Consider the following 20,166-nt stretch of genomic DNA (forward strand, 5'->3'; position numbering starts at 1 on the left):
ACACCATCGTGATTATCTGGGTCGTGCTCAAAATTCGTCCGTCTGTCTGTCTGCGGGTAAGCCCTCTGTGTGCTGTGAGTTTGTGATCTTTTTCCGTGGGGCGGGGTGGGGGGGGTTGCTGACCGTGTGCGCAACAGCATTAAAACTATGTCGGTCACGGCAGCTGGGAGGGAGAAAAAGGATCAGAAAGGAAAACAGACGCCGCCGGGGTCAGAAGAGGCCGGGAAGCGAAGGCCCCCGGGCGTGGTCAAAGAGGCCGCGAGATTGCTAAAGCCCAGGCAGAAGGAACTGATGGAAAGCGCGGGGCCCGCGGCATCTCCGCCCGCCTCCCCCCGCCCCCCCCCCCCCCGGGCTTCCGGGCGCGCGCGGAGGGCTGGAGAGGGGCGGGGAGGGGCGGAGGGAAGGGGCGGGGAGGGGCGGTGCGAATGCAAACCTGAAGGGCGCGCGGCGGCACGCCTGGGGACCTCGGCGAGTTGGCCGGCCGGTAGGGCGCGGGGCCGGTGGCCGGGGGCGCGGAGCTGGAGCCGGGGGCGCGGGGCCGGGCCGGGGGCGCGGGGCCGGTGGGACGGCGCGCTCCGGGGCTGCGCAAACCACTGGGAACCCCTGTCCAGAGGGCGGCTGACCCTGTGCCGGGGGCCGGGGGCCGGGGGCCACGGGTCGCGGGCAGCGAGGTGGGGGCGGGGAGCGGGTCCCGGGTGCTTTTCCGGCGGATGGTGATGGGAAGAGGGGCGCAGTGGGGTGGGGTGGAGGTTTTGGGGGGTCCCAGATTTGGATCGCGGGGGATCTTGAGCGGGGTAGGGGGCTTGGGGGGATGTTTTTTCCATTGGTCCTGCCGGCGGCGTGACTCATCAGCCCACGTGACCTAGGGAAGCTGACAAGATTCCCGGAGCTTCTGTCAGTGAACTGGGAAGACCCACTTAACCAAGTTATTGGCAGGCTCAGGGAGGACTCTTGTGGGGTCCCCCAGCCTCTGTGCCTGGCCCAGAACTGCTTCTTCCTTAGCGACCGCGGCTCTGAAACTGGGGCTCAGCTCCAGCCTCCCCAGCTGTTGCCAGCTGTGGGATGAAGGTTTGTAACTGTGTCTAGCAGTTGGGCTCTGTCCCACAAAGAACCCCTGGTCTGCCCTATCTTGCCCACAGCACCCCGTGGACCGAGCAGCTTCCGCCTGACTTCACAGGATCCAGAGAAGCCCTGTGGATGACTGTTGAGCAAGCCTGAAACAGCCAGAAACCAGAGAGCCAACCAGACCCTAGGAATATCTCCAAGGGCTCGGACGCCAGGCCTGGGTAGCCCGGAGGCCAGCAGTGGGATCACGGCATCGGCTCCCCTGGCGTCATGCAGGGCCGCAGCCTGCCCTTCCGCGTGGCCACGCTGGTGACAGGGCTCCTGGAGTGCCTCGGCTTTGCGGGTGTCCTCTTTGGCTGGACATCTCTGGTGTTTGTCTTCAAAAAGCAGCATTACTTTGAGGAGCTGTGTGAACTGGATGCTGGGTCGCTGGGGAATGCCACCGGGCTGGATGGTAAGGGAGCAGGACCGTCTCTGAATCTGGTTCCCAGGTGGTGGGAAGAAGGGCTAGACAGGACTCCGGGCCCGCCCCCCCCAGCCCCCCGCCCAAAGCCAGGCTTTCTATGGTGAGAAAAAGGGGGCATCAGCCTCCCCCACCCTCAACCTGGACCTAAGAGGTGCCTGGGGAGGGAGGTGCCCGCTCCCAAGGGCTGATTAGCGGCCATCACGGCTTAGCTGTGAAAGGGGTAACTTTCCCCTCGGCAGGCTGTCCCAGATGGAGGAGGCTGCCCTGGACTGGGAACAGGCTGGGTGCCTGCCTGCCAGGAAGGCTGGGACTGGTGGGGGGTGGCCCGTCTCTCCTCCAGAGTGCAGGGCCCGCCAGGAAGGCTGGGACGGGTGGGGGGTGGCCCGTCTGCCTGGACTCCTGAGACGGGCCCGTCTCTCCTCCAGAGTGCAGGGCCCGGGACGAGCGGTTCTCACTCATCTTCACCCTGGCCTCCTTCACGATCAACTTCATGACCTTCCCCACGGGCTACATCTTCGACCGTTTCAAGACCACCGTGGCCCGCCTCATCGCCATGTAGGTCCCAGGGGCACCGGGCCAGGGCTGGGCAAGGGGACTTTGGGCAGAGGCGTTGTTTGCAGGAAGCCGCAGGCCAGGCAGCTGGGCACCTTTGCTCCAGCAGTGCTGCTAGGAACACACCTGGGTGTTGACACCCTGTCTCGGCTTTCCCTGTTCCCTTAGCCCCTTCTTCCCTTTTTTCCCCCGCTTCTCTGTTGCATGTGACACTGGGCTGTTGGTCGTGCTGAACTGGGCAGAAGGCCAGGCCTGCTTCCTGTAGGGGGTGCTGGCCTGGGGCAGGGCTTGTGAAATCAGCAAAGCCTAGAGTTGCCACTGACACCCATGAGACTGGAGCTCCCACTGCAGGGGCGCAGGTTTGATCCCTTGGCGGGGAACCGAGATCCCGAGTGGCGTGGCCACAGAGAAAAACTGAACTGTCTCTGCCTTGGTGCAGGGGACCCCGTGTCTTCATCACACCCAAGTGGCTCCTCGCCACCCTCCTCCTGGCCTCCCCCCAACCCTGTCACTTCCCAGAAGTTAGGCAGGACGGTGCCCCGGGGTGTCTTTGGTGGTGGGGACTTGAGGTTCCCTCCCGTGGGGGTGCCCAGGCCAAGTAGTCGAGGAGAAGGAGGGCCACGCTGGCTCACAGGGATGCCGCTGAGCTGGCCAGCTTCTGTGATAAGCGGCGGCCTGGTGGGCCTGATTAGGACCCAGCGCGGTGTCTCCCTGGAGGTCCAGGGCGTTCAGCTGTTCGAGGGACTGGAGGGCGGCCGGGCCAGGCCGTGGCGGGACGGTGCAGCAGGTCCTTGGCTTTCTGAGCCTTTGGGTGACCGTCGCTGTCGTTCTTGGGCTCCAGTCTCCTGTCTCCTCCTCTTTCCTGTCCTGCCTTTGCCCTTTCCCTCTTCTCTGGCCTTGAGTATGTAAAGCAAAACCCAGTCTTCCCACCTGTGTTTGCTCCTCCACTTTTACACAGAACATGTCACTTCTGAGATACTTCTGGTCACCAGATGTGTCAGAAGTGAAGTGGCAAGCCATTCTCTGGCACCAGCTGGGTGTCTTAGGTGTGTGCCAAGTGCTCAGTTGTGTCCGACTCTCTGCGACGCCCGTGGACTGGAGCCCGCCAGGCTCCTCCGTCCATGGGATTTCCCAGACAAGGATACTGGAGCGGTTGCCATGTCCTCCTCCAGGGGATCTTCCCAAGCCAGGGATCGAACCCACGTCTCTTCTGTCTCCTGCATTGCACATGGATTCTTTATCCGCTGAGCAATCTGGGAAGCCCTTGGGGGTCTTATAATTTAATTCAATCCTGACACTCTCTCTGGAGGCCCTACAGCAGACCCCACAGGTTAAGGGCTCGATCCCACCAGACCGCGCCTGCCCCTCTAAGATGCCAATTGCAATGGTAGGTCCCCAGGTTCCCCACAACGTCTGTCTGAGTCAGCTACAACTCTTGAGATGCCCCTGACCTCCTCCTTGGATTCAGTTCTTTGCGAAAGGGCTCGCTGAACGCAGGGAGATGCATTGACCAGTTTCTGAAACGGCATGATAAAGGATACAGATAAACAGCCACTTGAAGAGACACAAGGCCAGGTGGGTGGTGGTTCCGAGCCCAAGAACTTTTGCGTCCCTGTGGGCTTGTGGTGCAGCAGCCTCCTGGTCCGTGGAGGTGTTTGCCAACCTGGGAGCTCTCCAAACTCCACACTTAGGGGATTTTATGGAGGCTTCCTCACATAGGCACAATCCATTATTGAGTCCACTTCTAGCCGTCTCCCTCTCTGTAGAGAAGTGGACACAGGGGTGGAAATTCCAGGCATCTCATTGTGGCTTTTCCACCCCTCCACAGTTATTTCATCAGAACAGTAGAACAAAAGACGCTCGTAGTGTCTTCTCTGCAGGAACTTATACAATTATTAGAACCCCTGTGTCAAGGCCTGGGGACAAGGACCAAATATGTAGTTCTTGTCATAAATCAGAATATCACACATAAGCCCTGTTTTTATTACCCCCTGCCTTACAAGATGCCCAGACTTCTAAGAGATCTCAGTAACCTTGGGATCTTGGTCGTGAAATCATAGCATCCTAGAACTTTAAGCCTGGGGTCTGGATCAGTCCAGTCATTTCCTTTACAGAAACAAGCTTCTAAGAGAGAGTAGTACCTTGCCCAAGGTCACACAGCAAGAGCCGTTTGAACTCAAGGTTTTGTAGACCAGGCCCAGACGTCTTTCTTTAAGGGCTTGGCCTCTTGGGACTTCTGGGTTGGAGGACCTGGCTCCACACACCCTTGCCCCGCCACGCTTCTCTCTTTTTAAAGAAACGTTTGTTTGGATGCCTTGGGCCTGAGTTGCGGTGCGTGGGGTCTCGTTCCCTGACCAGGAGTTGAACCTGGGCCCCTGCGTTGGGAGCTCCGTGTCCTGGTCACCAGGTCGCAAGGGGAGTCCCCGGGTTTCTCTCTTCGTGACGACGTTCTCCGTCTCCCCTTCTGTGTTCCAGATTTCTCTACACCAGCGCCACGCTCACCGTAGCCTTCACCTCTGCAGGTGAGCGCTGTCGGGAGGGACGTGACCTCGGGCACCTGGTGCATGGGGCAGGGGCAGAAGGGTCATGGAGACACCGGCCCCACAGCTACTCAGATCCACAGACTCCGAGCTGGAAAGGGCCCTTGAGGGCGCTATTGCTGGTCTTTAAAAACAGCTTAGTGAGAAGTGTGAATAATAAGGACGGGAGAAATTGCTTCAGAGAGGAAGAACTGATTCAAAAGATTGCGTCCTTTTGTTATGTCTTAAAATGTCCTCTCTTTTTAAAAAATGAAATAATAGGGAATTCCCTGGCAGTCCGGTGTGCACTTCTGCTTGTATTCGTGATCCTTGGTTAGAGGACTAAGATTTCACAAGCTGTGCAGCACGGCCAAAGAAAGAGGAAAGAAAGGAAACGATAATATAAATGGTAGTTGTTGAAAATATCCTGACTTAGCAGGGTGCAAACCGACAACTCTATGGTAGTCAAAAATTTTCCTCTTCAAATTTTACTGGTCTGCGTGCTGTGATGTGCTTAGTCGCTCAGTTGTGTCCGAATCTCTGTGACCCCATGGACTGTAACCCACCAGGCTCCTCTCTCCGTGGGATTCTCCAGGCAAGAACACTGGAGTGGGTAGCCTTTCCCTTCCTCCAGGGGATCTCCCCAACACAGGGATTGAACCCAGGTCTTTCGCATTGCAGGCAGATTCTTTCCCATCTGAGCCACCATTCAATGCCCAATCTGGTTTATTCCCAGCTTTCTTCATGGGGAATAAAGTGGGGAATGTGTAGAGGAGAAAACTGAGGTCAGAAACCCCCTTGCAAAGACTTAGAAAAGGCCCCAGAGCAAGTTAGTGGGGAGTGGGGCTGGGACCCTGGCTGTGCTCTTTGCTAGCAGCTTCTCATTATAGAGGCCAGCAGATGCCTTTCGGTCTTCTCCCCGGAGTCAGGTCTTGGGGCTCAGTTTTGGGGCTTAGGAGGTAAGAGCACCTTGCTCTGCTGTGAGTGGCGGCCGCCCGACGCTGGTGGTCTGCATTGGTGTTCAGTGAACACAGGCCAACTGAGGTTTCTGTCTGAACAGACCTCAGGAGGTAGCCTGGCACCTCAGCCAGTTATTTAAAACCCACTCTGCTCATCAGCACGGCTTTGTCCCTAAAAGTCTGAACGTGACTTTCAAGTGGCTGAGTGTGGAGGTAATGGCTGGCTACGTTTTGACTCCCATCTGTGAATCACTGGAGCCACAATTTGCCCTTCCCCCAGAAAATGGGGCTTTTTGATTTTGGAAAAAGTGTTGAGACCACAGTAATGCTATTTTTGAAAGGAACCTCAGCCAACCTTCAGGGTGTTTGGGGAGGCACCTTTTCCAGAGACAGAAATTGAATGGTAAGGAGTGTGAATGCTCTAAAATGAGCAAGTTCACCGTGTGTCTCCAGGTAGGGAACAGTAGTTACTAGAATAATAGTTACTTTGGAGAATATTATTGGGAAGCACACATATGCTATGTTAAGGTTGAATCACTTGGTGGAAATGTTACGCTGTTTTTATTTCTCATTCAGGCCTCTGATTTCACTCAGGAAATCACATAGGGCTGGGGTAATTTTAACACTGGCAAGAGCAGGAATCAGGCCTTGAACATTCTAAGTGCAACTGCATTCAGTTACAATTTATTAACACTGCTTTCATTGTACTTATTTTTATAGTTAGGGCTTCCCTAGTAGCTCAGACTGTAAAGCATATGCCAGCAATGCAGGAGACCTGGGTTCGATCCCTGGGTTGGGAAGATCCCCTGGAGAAGGAATGGCAACCCACTCCAGTACTCTAGCCTGGAGAATCCCATGGATAGAAGAGCCTGGCGGGCTACAGTCCATAGGGTCGCGAAGAGTTGGACACGACTGAGTGACCAACACACACGTGTTCACAACAAGCAACGCCAGTTAGTTTTCACTGACACTCGTAATGTAAAGATTCCCTGTTTTTTGGCCCCCTCTCTATTTCACTGTGGGATCTCAGTCCCCTACCCGGGGATCGAACCCTGGCCATGGCAATGAAAGTTGGCATCCTAACCACAAGGCCACCAGGCAACTCCACGTATAAAGTTTCCTTCAAAAATAATAGACTCCTTTTGGATAGTGAGTCACATTAAAAAATTCTTTTTTTTAGCAAATAAGAGAGGCACGGCCTATGGCCCAGATCATGAAGGTGGACAGAAGGCAGTGACCTGAAACGGCACTGGCAGTGCAGGAGACATGGGTTCGATCCCTGAGTCAGGAAGATGCCCTGGAGGAGGAAGGGGCAGCCCGCTGCAGGGTGCTTGCCTGGGAAAGCCCGTGGGCAGAGGAGCCTGGCGGGGCGCAGTCTGTGGGGCTGCACAGCGTCGGACGCGACTGAGCGGCTGCACCAGCCCCAGCCTCTGGTGCTGTTCTTCCTCAGCCCTGCTCTTCTTGCCCAACAGCTGCCAGAGCCACTGGAGTGATTTTTTTTTTTGCATGTCAGTCTTCTCAAGGGCAAGAAATTCTTTTTATTCATCCTACATTTCTAACGCCAGGCAAACACCCACCACAGAAGAAATGCTCAAAGTCTAATGAACAGAGGAAATGCAGTTTCCGGGCATTTTCTCTCTCAGATCCCACAGCGCCCTAGGAAGGCAGAAGAGCAGGGACTGTTCCCATCTATCAGATGAGATGACTGAGTCGCACTTCAGAGTCCAGCTCAGTGCACTGAGTTAGAGGCTGGGTGTGTGGGCTCAGTCCAGGCTCCTCTCCCCTGCAGTGTCAAGATGAAAAGGATTGCGTGCGATTTAGTGAAGGAAGTGGGCAGTGGGTCGAGTCCTGCCTCTCTCGGTAGACATTCAGCCTGCCGAGGACCAAGGGTCATCTTTGACGGGGAGGAGGGTCCCTTTGCAGGAGCATGTGAGGGAGCCTTGACAGTCCCCTGAGACACTTGGAGGGTGCTGGAAGGGCTGCCCAGAATCGGGGCCCTGAGCGCAGGCTTGTGGGGAGCAGAGGGGAGCCCCAGAGTGCGGGGCTCCGTGTTTGGGTTGCTGGGTGGCATCACCCCGCCTCTGTCTCGGATGCTTGCAGACTCAGCTGTGCTGCTCTTCCTGGCCATGCCCATGCTCGCCGTGGGGGGCATCCTGTTCCTGATCACCAACCTGCAGGTGTGAGCCCGCCCTGGCCGAGGGCACCTGGCAGGACCTTGGGGTGGGCGGGGGAGGCGCAAGCCCTGCTGCTTTGGCGGCCTCTGATGGCGTGGGCTCCAGCCGGAGTGGCAGCTCCTGGGGTGGAGGGGGGGTCTGTGTATGAGGGCCTGACGCTTGCTGGGTGCATGGGAAGTGTTTCACGGGCGAGTGAATGACTCGGGCTGGTCCTGTGTTCTCCAGATCGGGAACCTGTTTGGCAAACACCGCTCGACCATCATCACCATGTACAACGGAGCATTTGACTCCTCCTCGGCAGTCTTTCTCATCATCAAGGTAGAGGGTGGCAATCGCCTGTGTCCCCTGCCACTGGCTGGGCCTTGGGGTGGGCCCCAGACATCCATAATCAGCTTCTAGCGTAGAAGGCAAGAGCCTGGACCAAGACGTATTCTTATAAGTAAGTTTCGCCCCGGATTCTTACCTGGACTGTTTGTACAATGCAGTTTATGACAAGATAAACCTTGGCACCTCCACCGTGTTTAAGTGTGAGTTCAGTAGCATTGAGTTCATTCACGCTGTTGTACGACCACCACCAGCACCCATCTCTGGGACGCTTCTCAACCCCGTGAAGCTGAAACTGTCCATCAAGCAATAACTCCCCACGCCCCATCCACCTCCCGCTGGACCCTGACCACCACTGTTACAATTTCTCTTTCTGTGATTTTGGCTACTGCAGGTACCTCTGAAGTAGAATCACATCCTATTTTTTTTCTTTCTGTGACTGTATTATTTCATGTAGCATCATGTCCTCAAAGTTCACAGTTTGTTTTAGCAGGTGTCAGAGTTCCCTTCCTGTTAAGATTGACGCCTGTTCCGTCGCGCGTGCCACAGTTGTTATCTGTTCATCCTTGAAGGGACGTTGGTTTGCATCCACCTTTCAGGTGTCGTGAGTAATGCTGGTGTGAACGTGACTGTCACGCTGACCTTTCCCCTCTTGTTTCTGCAGCTCCTTTATGAACAGGGCGTCACCATCAAGGCCTCCTTCCTCTTCATCTCTGTCTGCAGTGCCTGGCATGTCGGGCGCACTCTCCTCCTGATGCCCCGGGGGCACATCCCCTACCCGCTGCCCGCCAACTACCGCTACGGGTAAGGACTGTGAGCTGGGGACGGTGTGGCCAGAGTCCCTCCTCTGACCTGGAGTGGGAAGAGGGTTTGGGACGGATGTGGTTACAGTAGGGCAGAGGAAACCTGTCTCTGGAGAGGAGGACTAGACCAAGGACTAGACCAAGTAGCAGTTAGCTACTGCTGCGTAATGAACGATCCCAAAACTTAAGGGCTTAAAACCTTAGGCATTTATTATCTTCCTAAGTCTAGTGGTAGCTGGCTAGTTCTACTGATCAGGGGGGGCTACTTAGATGCTCTTGACAGACTTCTCATGCCTGCGATCGTCTGGAGGGCTAGCCGGGGGCCGGCTGGCCTAATGGCCTTACTCACAGGGGATTTGTCTGCTTGTCTGGGGTGGCGAGGATATCTGGGTCACGTGGCTTGCATTCTCCAGCAGGCTGGCTGGCGCTTCTTCACTTCTTGGTTTCAGGGTTCCAAGAGCATGCAGCAACACGCAAGTTTTCTTCAGGTTTAAGGCTGGATTGGCACACCACTTATTTATTTTTAATAAATTTATGTATTATTGTTTGTTTTTGGCTGTGCTGGGTCTTTGTTGCTGCATGGGCTCTTCTCTGGTTGTGGAGAGTGGGCTTCTCACTGCTGTGGCTTCTGTCGTTGCGGAGCACAAAGTCTCGGGCACACAGGCTTCAGAAACTGCCGCCCTAGGGCTCAGAGCTGTGGCTCCCGGGCTCCATAGTCGTGGCACACGGGCTTAGTTGCTCCATGGCACATGGATCCTTCCGGATCAGGGGTTGAACCCGTGGCTCCTGCATCGTCAGGTGGATTCTCCACTGCTGAGCCCCCAGGGAGGCCCGGTGCGTCACTTTTGATGGGTCGTCCTGGTTGAAGCCGCTCACGAGGCCAGCCCAGATTCAGGGTTTGGGGAAACAGAGCTGCCAAGTTCCTTTGCAAAGCGTAGAGAAGAAAGCAGATGAAGAAACGGGACCATCTCTGCATCTGCTCAGTACGAGCAGTGGCGCCAGGGGCATTTGCTGGCGGGTCACTTACTCTCTGGCAGCCTGGCATGTGCTCTGGTTTCATTTCATGGTAGTACTCGGCTGCGTATCTGTATCTCCATCTTCCAGATCAGAACAGTGAGGCTCGGAAGAGTTAGGTCTGAGCCACGTTGCCACAGCCAGGAAGAGGCAGGACTGGGATTGGAACCCACATCTGTTCTACGCTTCCCATCCTTCTGTTGCTCCCGTATGTGGCTGCAGATTAGAATTGCTGGGATTAACTGGAGATGTTTCTGAAAAAGATAACGGGAGCCTACCTTCCACGCCCAGACCTTCTGACTCCGCTGGTCTGGGCCTGGATGCCAGCGCTGGGGCTGTGAAAAGGTGATCCCAGTGTGCAGTGCCAGGGGCCATTTCCTTTCCCTGCATCCCGCAGGCGTGTCAGGCTCAGCTCCCAGTCCTTGGCTTGGGCTGATAGAGCTTCTGTTTCCACAGTCTCTGCTCCAGGGACAGCCCCCCAGAGGAAGACAAGAAGGAAGCTGGGTCCGAAAAGCTGGAGCTGCAGTCAAAGGAGTTCCCTTCCCCGAAGAAAGGTGAAGCCTGCTGGTTAACTCATTTCCCCCCAAAGAACCTGGCCTTCCCCTGCGGCCAGCGTGGTTTGTCACCTCCAGAGCTTTGCCAGGGACTCAGGGCCAGAGAAGGTCAGGTGGCGAAGAGACCTGTAGGATCTTTCCAACTCCCTCAGCCTACCGAGCGTCCAAGAGGGCAACTGGTTTCCTTTCATCTCTCCTTTCCGTCCCCAGCACGCCGTGGCCCTGCTCCCCAGAGCTCAGGCTCCACCCTTCGCCTTCCCTTGCCCGCCCGCTCCTAAGCGTGCCTTATCTGTCCAGTACTGCAGGTCCCGTGGGTCAGCCCTCTCTCACTGCCCCGTCTCCATCTTGCCTCGCCTTTCTGTCTGTTTTGGGTCCTGGGTTACAAACGTCCCAGAGCTCTGTCGGCTGAGGTAGAAACAAGAATAAGACCCTGGGAAGTTCACCGAATGAAGGGAGGAGTGCGCTTGCCAGGCCGCATCCAGGAGGAGCCGAAGCAGGATACCCCTGGGGACCCCAGGGTCAAATCCTCACCACTCTGCCCCTCGAGAAGAACGGTCCCATTGGGCAGCCTGGGGTGAGGCGCAGAGCACTCAGTCCACGGGCTCACCCGGACCGTGAAGATCAGGGCGGGGAAGGTTTCCGTGGGAGACTTGGAGGCTGGTGCTGAAAGAGGAGGAGGGGTTGTGGAGCCGCTGAAATCCTCGCTGTCCCCGCCATCCCGCACATCGCCTCTGACTTGCTCCTCTCCTTGCCTGTCTTTTCCTCATCCTGCCTGAGAACGACTGGGAAGGTTGGTAGTGCGAGAAGCATCCCAGTGTGAAGGGTCAGATAGTGGACAGCAGAGCATGGGAGAGCTGTGCCCCCACGGTGGTGGGGCTGGGATGTTGCGTGGAGGCGGGGGTGTTGCCCTCGGAGAGTCCGGGGGGGAAGAACGGGTGAGCTCAGAGCTCGGGCTCTCCCGGTAAGACCTGTGCACCCATTCCCCCCCCCAATTCAATAGTAGCTCTTACCCGAATTTTCTTCCCGCTCATCAGAGACCCCGGGACAGCAGCAGGCACCCGGCTCCTTCTGGAGCCACACCTTCTCTCCGCGCTTTGCCTGGCACGTGGTGTGGCTGTCCGTGATACAGCTGTGGCATTACCTCTTCATCGGCACCCTCAACTCCCTGCTCAACAACTTGGCCAGCAGGGACAGTGCGATAGGTAGGTGGGGGGTCGGGAGGCAGCCCCTCTGTGCATCGCCTCTGGGGACTTGGCACCTCACGTGGTGGGGCGCTGAGCTCAGCAGGGCTCTGTGCTCCGAGGGAGGTCTGAGCCCGGGGTGTGGGCTGGAGGGTCAGGCCGGGCAGGGGTGGGTGGGTGGCCTCCTCGGGAAGGCAGTCCTAAAGAGCTCTTGCTGCCCACCCCTCTCTGCCCTCTGCAGTCAGCACCTACACAAACGCCTTTGCCGTGACTCAGTTCTTCGGAGTGCTGTGTGCGCCCTGGAACGGCCTGCTCATGGACCGGCTCAAACACAAGTACCAGGAGGAAGCGAAGAGGACAGGTGAGCCCTGCGCTCCAGAGGGTGAGGGATCCAGCGTGCGGGAGGCTTTTGTTTACATCCACGCCCATCGTCTTTTTCTTAAATCCTTTTCTACTTGAATCTGTTCACTCATCCTTCCATGACTCATTCACCCATCCATCATTCATCTATACATCATCCATCATCTGTCCTTTTATCCACCCATCACCCGTCCATCCATCACCCATCCATCCATGACTCATTCACCCATCCATCATTCATCTATACATCATCCATCATCTGTCCTTTTATCCATCCATTACCCATCCATCCATCACTCATTCATCCATCCATCATTCATCTATACATCATCCATCATCTGTCCTTTTATCCACCCATCACCCATTCATCCATCACTCATTCATCCATCCATCATTCTCCCATCACCCATCATCTCTCCTTTTATCCACTTATCACTCATTAGTCCATCACTCATGCATCCTTTACTCATCCATCCATCACCCATCCATCCTTCCATCATCCATCCATCCAAACATCATCTGTCCTTTTATCCACTTATCACCCATCCATCACCCATCCATGCATCACTCATCCATCCATCACCCATCCATCCTTCCATCATTCACCCATCATCCATCATCTGTCCTTTTATCCACTTATCACTCATCCATCCATTGCTCATCTATCCTTTACTCACCCATCCATCCATCACCCATCCATCCATCCATCACTCATCCATGCATCACTCATTCATCCATCACTCATCCATCCATCCATCATTCTCCCATCATCCATCATCTGTCCTTTTATCCACTTATCACTCATTAGTCCATCACTCATGCATCCTTTACTCATCCATCCATCACTCATCCATCCTTCCATCATTCACCCATCATCCATCATCTGTCCTTTTATCCACTCATCACTCATCCATCCATTGCTCATCCATCCTTTACTCACCCATCCATCCAAACATCATCTGTCCTTTTATCCACTCGTCACTCATCCACCCATCATTTATCCATCCTTCACTCATTCATCCTTCCATCATCCATCCATCATCCATCATCTGTCCTTTTATCCACTCATCACTCATCCACCCATCATTCATCCATCCTTCACTCATTCATCCTTCCATCATCCATCCTTCCATGCATCATCTGTCCTTTTGTCCATTCATCATGCATCCATCCATCCATCCATCCATCGACCATCCATCCATCATCCGTCTCTCCATACACCCAGTAGTCACTGAGTGCCAGTTACGTGCCAACCATAGTTCCAGATTTCGGTAACAGACCTGACAGTTACGTCCTTGTTCTCACGCTGTTCTAGTCTAGAGAGTAGAGAAATGCAAGTAGTCAAGCTTTGTGGCCCCTGAAATAAACCTGCAGGGAGCTGTGGCCACACAAAGCAGGGCACCTACGCTGTGTCTTCCTGGAGGAAGCGGCCTCTGAGCTCCTAAAGGGAGAGTAAGAAGTGGCAAGATGAAGGCGAGGGCCTGGGATGTGGCCCAGGGGTGCAGCGGGGTCATTGTTCATGGTGGTGAAAGAATGAAACCTTGAGGAAGCTGAGGAGCCCCAGCAGGTGGTTCAGGCACAGGGCGTGTTGGGGCGGGGGCTGGGGAGAGGAGAGAAAGGGCAGGCGGCGTCCTGCCAGGGAGCTGGGGCCTGATCCTGGGACGAGAACAGATGGACAGGGCGGCCTGCTCGTTTTGTTGTTTCAGCCTCAAGCCGCACGGCCTGTGGGATCTGGGTTCCCCAACCAGGGGGTTGGACCCTGGCCACGGCAGTGAGCGCACTGAGTCCTAACCGCTGGACCCCAGGGACTGCCGGTACCCCTGGAGTTTCATCTCCCCCGCCCCGCTTCTCTGAGCCACTTCTAAAGCAAACCTCAGACGTCAGATCATTTTATTTGTAAACACTTCAGTATGTAGTGCCAACAAGTAAGGCCTCTTCTGTTTAAGTGAAGCATCACCGGGAGGAATATCATTATGACGCCTGAGACAGCCTCCGATGATTTCTCAGTGTCATGTGTTCACTCACGTGGTCCAGTTCGGATTTCGCTAACGGTCTCATCTGAGTCTTTCTGTCAGCGGTTTGTTTGTTCAAATTCGGATCCATACAGGGCCACAGTGTAGTAAGTCTCTATCCCCCGCCCCCTTTTTCCGCTTCGTTCACTTACTGACGGGACTGGGTTACTTGTCCGGTCAGGTTTCCCACATTTTGCATTTGGCATCCTTTTCGTGTCATTTTTAAACGTTCTTTTGACTGGGCTCTGTCTGTAAACAGGCAGATCGGAGACTCAGTTTGGTATCTTTTGGCAAGAATAACTTGAGAGGTGGAGCCGTGGGCTTCCTCCGAGGTCTCATCTGCAGACCCTGGGTACCCGTTGCCTTGTTCTTATGATGTTAGGATTGATCCGTGCACTCAGACATTGTCAGTCTGATCCACCCGTTGTGAAAGGTTCTCATCAGCTGCAGGCCTTGCCGCTACTGATGCTTGATGCCTAGACCCGTTATTTTATTAGGGTTGCAAAACAGAGAATTTCTATGACTATCTTTTCCTTCTGCTTTTCATAGCTAAAACTTTCCCTAGAACGACAAACTTTATTAACTGTTTTGTTTACCCGGAAATAAATGCGTATTTTTTCCTCTGTTTGAGCCTGTCTGGTGGCTCACATGGTGAAGAATCTGCCTGCGGTGTTGGAGACCCAGATTCGATCCCTGGGTTGGGAAGATCCCCTGGAGAAAGGGCAGGGCAGCCCACTCCAGCATTCTTGCCTGGAGAATCTCATGGACAGAGGAGCCTGGCGGGCTAGTCCACTGGGTCGCAAAAGAGTCAGATATGAATGTGCAGTGGACACTTTTTCCTCCTCTTTACTAGTTTCAGAAAAGTGAGTTGGTATCCAAGCAACTTCCCGGGGTAACCGCTCACGGTTTCTCTTTTGAAATCTTATTTTCAGTATATCTGACGTGTTTCAGTCCGTCTCTGTGACGATCCTTCTTGAGGTTCAGACTCCCTCATCCTTGACCCCTGGGAGCGTGACCAGTCAAGCATCTGTGTCCTTTACAGAAAGTTACTTTTGGAGAGTGCTCGGGTCCCTTTCACTGGGTATGTTTCCTGGCCCAGACCCGAAACCACCCATGCCTTCAAATAGTCCTGGGTCCCTTTGAATGAGAAGTGGTGTTTAACGATGGCAGTCTGGATGCTGGGGTTTCTAATTCTCCTGGGCTCTCATGGCTTTTAGTCCTCAGAGGTAAAATATAGATAATTTTTTGGATGAAAAGAAAATAAATCATGAATATCTAATACTGATGTTTTAGTTCAAATTTTACTTGATTTTTGCATTTGTGTCTCTTTTCTTCTGAAAATCATGGTTCCTAAAATACTATACATTATACTATATATACATACTGTGTACTGTATATACACACACACACATATGTATATTCTATACATAGTTTTTTAAAAATATATTTTACGCATGACTGCTGGTTTAGCAAGGTCAGTACTGTTACTAATAACAGTGCCGGTGCCGACTGTTGGTGCGCCTTCCTTTCCCTCATTCTCATTCTGAAGGTACGTCCCCTAGGATCTGTCCGTCAAAATTATGGTATTTTAAGAGTCAGCAACTGGATACAAAAAGTTGCATTCGTTGGTTTCATCTCGTTGGATTTCTTTTTTTTTCTTTTTGGGGGGGAATGGCCTTGCTTGTTTTCTTCCTATTACTCTGATTTAATTTTTAAGGACATTTTTGTATCAAACGTTGACATTATTCCAAAGCCACAACTGGGAAACGGGAACCAGCCCACCGCATTTGTTTCCTCCTCGGTCCCCTGGCCTCCCTTCCTGCCCTTGTTTGGTAATTGCTTTTTTTTCCCCCTTAAAGATAGACTCGTTTGCATAAACAGCTTCCCTTTCTTAGGTAAAAGGCGGCAGCCAGGACTGCCCCTCGGCAGGACTCCATCCTTCCGTGACTGTTGTTGTTTAGTCGCTCAGTCGTGTCCGGTTCTTCGTGACCCCACGGACTGCAGCCCGCCAGGCTCTGTCCATGGGGTTTCCCAGGCAAGAGCACTAGAGTGTGTTGCCATTTCCTTCTCCAGGGGATCTTCCCGACCCAGGAATCGAACCTGCGTCTCTTGCGTTGGCAGGCAGCTTCTTTCCCCCTGAGCCCCCAGGCAGCCCTCTGCCTTCGTCTGCTGCCTCGTTCTGTTACCGTCTGCCACAGTCACTCGCCTCCTGCTGCCGGTTTGGACACCTCCGGTCTTTTGCGGGAACCCATGGTCCTGCCCGGAGTATCTGGCTGTAGGCTGTGATCATCTGTGAGTGGCTGACGCTGGCCTGTGATTAAGATGAGTCGCTGCAGATGGAGGCATGGGTACATGTTTGAATGGTGTTTTGGTTCAGTTTAGTTCAGTCGCTCAGTCGTGTCCAACTCTTTGTGACCCCATGAATCGCAGCACGCCAGGCCTCCCTGTCCATCACCAACTCCCGGAGTCTACCCAAACTCATGTCCACTGAGTCACTGATGCCATCCAACCATCTCATCCTCTGTCGTCCCCTTCTCCTGCCTTCAATCTTTCCCAGCATCAGGGTCTTTTCCAGTGAGTCAGTTCTTCTCATCAGGTGGCCAAAGTATTGGAGTTCCAGCTTCAGCATCAGTCCTTCCAATGAATAGTCAGGACTGATTTCTTTTAGGATGGACTGGTTGGATCTCTTTGCAGTTTAAGGGACTCTCAAGAGTCTTCTCCAAATGTTTAGGAAGTGAGTTATCCGCGTGTACTGATGAATTGGAGATGGGGTGTATGGAGAGAAGGGGTCAGCGTGGCCCCCCGCCCCCTGGGCGTCCCTCCAGCCTCCTGTCTCCCTTTCGGTACAGGGGCCGTGGCCAAGGCCGCTGCCCTGCGCTCGGTGGTGCCTTCGCTGACCCTGACGTCCCTGCTGAGCCTGGGCTTTGCCGTCTGCGCCTCCATACCGGTGCTGCCCCTGCAATACGCCACCTTCATCCTGCAAGTGGTCAGCCGCTCCTTCCTGTACGGGTGCAACGCGGCCTTCCTCACGCTCGCGTACGTGGGCTTGATGTGCGCTCCCTGATGGGGGATTCCCCGGGACTGAGTGGGGTGTGCTGGGGGCGGAGAAGTCCGGGGAGGAGACCCAGGTGCCGGGGGAGGCGCCCTGGAGGCTGTGGGAGGGGCAGGGCCTTCACATCCATGTGCTGGGGGCGGAGAAGTCCGGGGAGGAGACCCAGGTGCCGGGGGAGGCGCCCTGGAGGCTGTGGGAGGGGCAGGGCCTTCACATCCATGTGCTGGGGGCGGAGAAGTCCGGGGAGGAGACCCAGATGCCGGGGAGGCGCGCTGGAGGCTGTGGGAGAGGCAGAGCCTTCACACCCACCAACGCCCTCCCTGTCTGCTCCCCTGCCTCTGTGATCTGCCTGGCGAGCTCCTGTTCGCCCTGCAACGCCCACTTCTGCTGTAGCCCTCCCAAGGAAGAGCAGAAAGAAAGCCTTTTCCTTCCTTGTGGCACTCTGCTTCTTTCTTCTTTTTTTTGGGTGAGGGGGATATTTTCTTGGCCCTGCCGCACTGCTTGTGAGATCTTAGTTCCCTGACCAGGGATCAAACCCACACCCCTTCCATGGGAAGTGCAGCGTCTTAACCCAGTAGACCAGCAGGGAAGTCATTATTCTTGCTGCTTCTGCTGGGGCATGCATCATTTAGTATATGGTGGATGTATCTGTGTCTTTTTCCTGAGACCTCCTGGGGCCCAGCCTGCGTCTGGGGCCCTGCTGTTTTCCCCGGGTCGAGCGCGGGGCCATCTCTGTGCTCCAGCAGAGGTGAAGGGGGGGCCCCGTGGGTGTGAGTAAGTGCTGGCTGGCTTAGACTAGGGGAATGGGAGCAGGGGGCTGACCAAGACCCACCAGAGCCAGGCCCTTCCGTGGAGCGAGGGTCCCCAGAGCCGCTGGAACCTCCTTTGCCCGCCCCCGTGCAGGTTCCCCTCGGAGCACTTCGGGAAGCTGTTTGGACTCGTGATGGCCCTGTCGGCCGTCGTGTCTTTGCTGCAGTTTCCCCTCTTCACCCTCATCAAAGGCCCCCTCCAGAATGACCCGTTATACGTGAGTACTGGGGGGCGGGGACCCTGGCCTTAGACTCAGATCGGGGCGACTTTGTCAGTCTCCAAGCCTGGCCGGGGTGGCCTGGGTGTGGTTCCCGCGGGAACGTTTCTGCACATGGCTACGTCCTGGGTCTTGCTTTTCCAACGGGAGTCCGTGGGAGAACCTATCGTGTGCCGGGGATCCCCGAAGCCAAAGGGTTAACGTGGATGGCCTCCCAGGTCATCGGGGACTCTGCAGACCTCAGTTTCTCCACCTGTGGAATGGGCACAGCTTTCCTCCTTGCCCTGCCCTTAGGCGGGTGGAACGAAAAGTCACCCGGAATCCATCCCATAGGGCACCGTCAGGTCTGAGTGGGATGCAGAGGAGAAACCCGGCGGGATTCTGGTCCCTGCATGATGGTGGACTTGGCCTCACTGCCCCCTCACCCTGCAGGCAGGATTCTGGTCCCTGCATGGTGGTGGACTTGGCCTCACTGCCCCTCACCCTCCAGGTGAACTTAATGCTGGTGCTGCTGACTCTCCTGACATTCATCCACCCCTTCCTGGTGAACCGGGAGTGCCAGCGGAAGGAAAGCCCCTGTGAGGTCGCCTAGATCAGAAGCCCCCTCTTTGCTGCCCCGAGGATGTGTCATCTTCCTCCCCCTCGGAGAACCCCACATCCAGGAAGACTTGGCCACCCAGGCTGCTTATATTAAGTAACCATTTTTCTTTCCGTAAGACAAAAAGCCGTTTTCACCTGCCTGCCAAGACTGCTTATCTGCAAAATGGGAGCAAAGGCACAGAAAGGCTTTCAGTGTCAGAGGCAGGAACAGCTGGCCCTGGCGAATGCTTGGCCCGAGGCGGGTGATGGGATGGTGAACTGTGTCTCCTGCTTCTCCGGGTCTCTGTCCCTGAAGCCTGAGCCCGCCTGGACGCTGTGCACCATATACACTTCCCGGTGAAGGCTGAGGCTGTCCCGCTACTCAGTGTTCAGCAGTGGCACCCAGCTTGCCCCCAGCGGCCCAGAGGATGAGCCCGGGGGGAAAGAGAGGCAGGTGGGTTGGGGTGGGGGTCTCAGGTCTGCTGTTGATGCCGAGTGGCCTTGAGCAGACCCTTCTCCCCTCGGAGCGCCGGTTTCCCATTTGTGAAAGGAGAGGGGGTTTGGAGTCGGCCTTCCCTCCAGCATTCGTGTTCCACTGGATTGGCCCAAAAGTTCATTTGAGTTTTTCGTAAGATGTTATGGGGGGCGGGAGGAGGGGGCAGAGATAACCCGAACAAAGTTTTGGGCCAGTAGAAGTTTTTCAGAACAGTGTCAGCCTGCCCACCCTCAGAGCCGTGAGAACCACCTGGCTTGCTGGACCCAGGGGTCTCTGATGAAGCCTTTCAGGGAGGTTTTCTTCAAGAAGGGAGATGATTGGTTTTTATAACATTGAGTTATGTCCTAAATCATTTCATTAAAAGAAATAAAGCTTTTCTGTCTAAGACAACTGCTGCTCCCAGGCTTTGGGGCCGTGGCGGTGTGTGTGCATGCCTGTGTGTTCCAGCCCAGACCTGGCCCGGGGGCGTGGACGTGGGCGGTGTGGAGGTGGCTGGCCGCAGCCCCAGGCATGGCAGCTGGACCCAGGGTGGGGCAGGAGCCTCAGACTGGGGTCCGGCCACCTGGTCCCAAGGCCTGGGCTGGGGGGCCCCCAGGAATGCCCTGCCTCGCCCGCTCTTGCTGTCCACCCTGCCCCCACCCTGCTGTAACACGCGCCTGCCCCCACCCCCCAGCTGGACTCAGAAGGTCTGACCCTTGCAGCAGCTGGGCAGGCCCCTGAGGTCCTTAACTGCTGGCTGCGGTGAGTCCTTTCCACCCCGGAGGCGCCTGCGGGAACTGAAGGTGGTCTCCGCTGTCTGGTGTGTGCTGGGCACCCTGGAGCATTCGTTTTACTCAGACCGGAGAGGAGGTGGGTCGTTAAGGGAGAGGGGGTGAGGGGCAGGCTGGGCGGGATGGGAGAAAGTCTGCAACACGCCCGGGGTTTGACTCCTCTTCTCCGGGAGAGGACTGAGGACTGACTCCTGCCTTCAGTCAGTCTGTGATTACTGAGCTGCTGTGGGGTCTGTTCTAGGCACTGGGGCATCGAGAG

The 20,166-nt window shown here is 55.4% G+C and overlaps 1 protein-coding gene across 1 annotated transcript; it reads left to right on the top strand.

Moving 5' to 3' along the window:
• The first annotated feature begins 420 nt into the window (after window positions 1-420).
• Window positions 421-19,527, top strand: SLC43A3 (solute carrier family 43 member 3). The gene is made up of 13 exons (XM_027562303.1): window positions 421-484; window positions 1,140-1,519; window positions 1,957-2,086; window positions 4,559-4,605; window positions 7,662-7,738; window positions 7,961-8,053; window positions 8,724-8,863; window positions 10,333-10,430; window positions 11,465-11,632; window positions 11,853-11,972; window positions 16,833-17,019; window positions 17,939-18,062; window positions 18,553-19,527. Exons 2-13 carry the CDS (start codon window positions 1,336-1,338, stop codon window positions 18,652-18,654), a joined length of 1,470 nt encoding a protein of 489 aa, XP_027418104.1. The 5' UTR covers window positions 421-484; window positions 1,140-1,335; the 3' UTR covers window positions 18,655-19,527.
• The last annotated feature ends 639 nt before the right edge of the window (window positions 19,528-20,166 follow it).

The sequence above is a fragment of the Bos indicus x Bos taurus genome, chromosome 15 (genome assembly GCF_003369695.1).
Source record: "Bos indicus x Bos taurus breed Angus x Brahman F1 hybrid chromosome 15, Bos_hybrid_MaternalHap_v2.0, whole genome shotgun sequence".
Taxonomy (NCBI): Eukaryota; Metazoa; Chordata; class Mammalia; order Artiodactyla; family Bovidae; genus Bos; species Bos indicus x Bos taurus.

Excerpts from the sequence above, each read along its gene's own strand:
- SLC43A3 (XM_027562303.1), top strand. The coding sequence starts at position 1,336 with ATGCAGGGCCGCAGCCTGCCCTTCCGCGTGGCCACGCTGGTGACAGGG. Across the intron at positions 4,606-7,661 it reads CGTAGCCTTCACCTCTGCAG|ACTCAGCTGTGCTGCTCTTC; the intron begins GTGAGCGCTGTC and ends GGATGCTTGCAG. Across the intron at positions 7,739-7,960 it reads TCCTGATCACCAACCTGCAG|ATCGGGAACCTGTTTGGCAA; the intron begins GTGTGAGCCCGC and ends TGTGTTCTCCAG.